General features: G+C 36.9%; 1 protein-coding gene across 1 annotated transcript in view; it reads right to left on the bottom strand.

Annotated features, from left to right (window-relative positions):
- The window catches only part of LOC104709493 (protein MON2 homolog), an 18,891-nt gene extending 14,918 nt beyond the window's left edge, over positions 1-3,973 (bottom strand). The window contains 14 exon segments of the mRNA XM_019228737.1: positions 79-147; positions 394-463; positions 740-792; positions 925-1,005; positions 1,154-1,255; positions 1,380-1,436; positions 1,528-1,582; positions 1,677-1,732; positions 1,838-1,955; positions 2,229-2,384; positions 2,502-2,572; positions 2,869-2,958; positions 3,226-3,411; positions 3,700-3,973. Of these exon segments, the coding sequence (XP_019084282.1) occupies positions 79-147; positions 394-463; positions 740-792; positions 925-1,005; positions 1,154-1,255; positions 1,380-1,436; positions 1,528-1,582; positions 1,677-1,732; positions 1,838-1,955; positions 2,229-2,384; positions 2,502-2,572; positions 2,869-2,958; positions 3,226-3,411; positions 3,700-3,804 (1,269 nt within the window). The 5' untranslated portion in view covers positions 3,805-3,973.

The following is a 3,982-nucleotide window of genomic DNA, read 5'->3' as shown; positions in this document are numbered from 1 at the left end:
ATCAGAATGGAGTAAAAATTCATCTTAATCTGAGGTCCTTAAAGGTAATGAATAATCATCATAGTATCAAAATAATTAATTACCTTTAGCTTTGCTACTAAACATCCCGGCAACAGCTGCTAGACTTTCCTCACTTGTCTCCTGAAACTACTTTCAAGAAAACCAATTCGAAAATTAAGTCATGCTCCAAAAATTTACTCCTGTTATTAGATGTCAATTCTTAAGCTAAATAAGCCACTTAATAGTTCCTAAAGTTCTCCCAAAACAATCTTTCCTGGTGCACAAAATTAGTAAAACTAAATGCTAAATTTAAAACCAACTGGTAAACAAATAAAAATAGTGACTAATCTTGACTACAGAACACATTATGGGAAACTTGCCCTACAAACCCACCTGTATGCTAGAAACAACTCGAGCAAGCGCTTTAACCATGCTCTCCACAACATTTGTGTTTTTGGGGTGCCTTGAAAGACAGATTTATCATTAGATCACATAAGCAACATAATCAGAGAAAAATCAGGACTAAGAGAGAACTTCTATAGTAAAGTGATTATAAGACATAGCATTACGATCTTAAACGAAACTTCACAGTAAAAGTGGGTAGAATCACGAGAAAAACTCTTAAAATTTAGAAAATTATCCACTGCACAGTATGAAGAAAGAACAACACAGTAGATTAATCTCCTTAATTTGCATTATTAAGTGCATCACAAGGATAAATAGAAGTCACTAGCCTTACATATCAAAGTTCTGGAAAAGAATCCGTAACGTTCTTGCCTCAACACAAAACCCCTATTTAATGCACATACACAAGAGATCTTAGAAATGTGAATAGAAAAGAAATTAAGCACAAACTCTTGTGGCACAAACTCTTGTACTATCAAACAAACACGTGAAAGTAGTAATAATGGAATTAATGATTACCCTCAAAATCTCAAGAACGAGAATGCGATGCCACAGTGGCAAATCTAAAAATGTAGCTTTCACGAGCATACTTAGGAACACCTGAGCAGGCAGAAAAGAATGGACGCACATCAGTAAAGAAAACTTGCAAATATCATAGTCAACAAGACAACATGTTTTATGTGTTTGTTCCTTTGCAGTCAATAGTACAAAAGTTAACAGAGAACATGTAAACTTGTGCATACTGTACCTCGCATTCTGTAATGAGAGACGAGCTATACAGTCGAATAATATGAGCAACTGACCGCAGCACTAACCGGCGAAAATAAGGTTCAACCATTTCTCCCTCGAGCTGGGCAGTAACAAACTTAATTTTATGAGTAAATACATTTAGACATGCTTTAATACATCCATTTTTTTTTTCAGATCACGTGGAAGTATACGAATATACAAAAGGCAGTGAGGTATGGTTTTACCTCTGAACTGGTCCGAAGTGATGTCATCAGAAGGGAACAGATTTGGTGTCGCAAAACCTGATGAAAAATTAGGTAAGCTTTTACAGTAAGGCCATCATGCTAATGGAAGGATGGAAAACATGTGCATTTGGAAAGAGCATAGCATTACCTGTTCGTAGGGAAGTAGTATCTTAAAAACTGATATATAGTTTGACAAAACAAACCTGCAAAGTAAATTGAGAACTCGTGCATTTGAAACATGATTTTCAGTCATTCGAACATGTGCAATTACATTTTTAATAACACTTGCCAACTCACTCAATTAGCTCGAGGGAAAAGGTCCTTGGAAGAGAAGCAACATGCAACCAAGCTGCCTGTAAAGCATGAATATAACAATTAACTCAGAAAAATTTCCTTTAACGACACTTATTTGGAGAAAAGATACATTATCAGAATAAATATAGTGAATTAACACATACAGATCCACCTGCAGCTGAGGCTGTCAGGTCCTCAAGCAACCGCAGACCAAGTTTTCCAGTTTCACTCAGTGTGTCTCTTGTAGTCAATCGACCACAGGTAGCATCCTTTTCCAAGGGCCTGCTTTCATATGTCTGTTAGTATATCAAACAACTGTAATACCCAATACCAAAGGTTCCAATTGAATAGCCATGAGTTCTATGGAGAGCCTATGTCTTTTATTTTATCAGGAAAAGCACAAACCAACCAGCATATAGAATTTCTATTCCCCACTTGTGTATATAAATAACCAAAATTCCACAAAAGCAAAAATAAATATATCTACACAGTAAAGACAGTGCAAAGAATAAGATACAAGAGTAAGTCAGACAGAAATAATAAGGACTGACGTACTCTGAGTTATTGATATTCTGACTCAAATCTCCAGCAACAGAGCCAGTCCTTGCTGTTTGGCTGCTAGAACCATATTTAGGCATAGGAAGGGACTCAGCCAAAAGCACTTGATCAAAAATCAAGGCAACTGCTTGCCTGAAGGTAGCTGCAGCCGTACTGGAGACCCAAAAAAAAAATCCAAATCATGGATATTGATTTTGAAAAAAGTAACAAAAAGAAAAGGCAAAAGAAAAAAAATACCTTAGGAGAAATAGAAAAATAAAAGCAACTTACTTGTAAACACTAGGAGATCGGTTATTATCAAGAAGCCTGAGACAGATACTTAGTCCTAGGACCATATTATCCTGGAATAAAGAAAGACGCTTAAGCCTCACGAATAGCAAAGCCACAAAGAAGCAGATCCATGGAGATTTAATTTTTCACTAGCACAAGACAGTTTGGTTTACTGGTTTTGATTAATGGGTCACTCCAAAAAATCAATTTTCCTGACATCTGCATTCCATTGTTATATGTCTAAAACCATTTAACTTCTGCTTATGTCAATGACCAGGATCAGGACTGATGTTTGGCTGACTATATAATTTAGTCTACCAGCACTGCTAGATTTCCATTCTTACTAGACCAAGCTTTTTGTAATCACCTCGGTTTCTGGATGTAGTCGTGACTGAAATATTATTAGAATAGTTTGTAGAGTCTTTAGTTGGATATTTTCTTCTGCCATTTCTGAATGCTGCAAGTAAGGAAATACCAAGTTAGGTAGCGCTTTGCAAGAAATGTAAAGTCGGTTTCGCCTTTACCAACAACGAAAAAAAAAAGAAGAAGAAACAAGAATGACTCTAGCAGAAATTAATGTACCAGAAAGACTTAAGGCTGTCACAAGGTATCTACGATAACTAGAAAATGCAAGAGATGAATCTCAATCCTCAGGTAACTTCAAAGTCTTTGTGTTGCATTACAGAACAAATTATATAAAGAAGTTAGAGAAACTTTCACTTACATCTTTCAAGGTATAAAGTATCTCCTTTAGAGATGAAGGTTCAACAGCATCATGAGATATAAGCTTCTGCAAGCACGAAAGTCCTATAACACTAAGTTTTGTATTCCTGACTCCACACGCCTTCAGAAAGATCCGAAGAATGTCTTCATTACTTGAGAGATCACTGGCACTTGATGACGACCGAAGCTGAAAATAAAGATTATACTATAAGGAACTTACAATTCAATTCATCAGAAACATTCCAACAACGATTTCAAGAATATAAAATGCCCATCAATTCCTCATATTCAGTAATTTAACCCCAAGTGACATGAAAACAGAGATGTCTCTCAAGTGATATAGCTCAACAATTCATGCTTTGGCAGTCAATCACTCTTCACTTGATCAATCAGACAATGAATTCAATCTTAAGAGACTCAATTGAAAAGCGTAATTGGTAACAGAGCTCGGACGGTACAGTTGTACATTACTAACCTTCAAGATTGCGTGCTCCGCTCCATCTTTCACGGCGGGATACCTCCGCCGCGCCTCGGCGGAGAGAGCTCGGAGATCCGCCTCCAAAGCCGCCACCAAAGCCATTTTTTTTTTGTTACTTCTCGAGATTTGTGGAAGAGAGCAACTTCGATGCTACCAGGGAAATAGCTGAATCGAGGAGTTGGGCATTTGAGATCGGACACACAAAAAAATGCTCCGATCGTGACGAACTGAGAAGAAAGCAAAAAAGTGGAAATCCAATGTAACCAAAAAGATCTTTGCG

The sequence above is a fragment of the Camelina sativa genome, chromosome 8, assembly GCF_000633955.1.
Source record: "Camelina sativa cultivar DH55 chromosome 8, Cs, whole genome shotgun sequence".
Taxonomy (NCBI): domain Eukaryota; kingdom Viridiplantae; phylum Streptophyta; class Magnoliopsida; order Brassicales; family Brassicaceae; genus Camelina; species Camelina sativa.
Note: the sequence above shows the minus strand (reverse complement) of the source record. Positions and strands in the feature narration are given on the sequence as shown.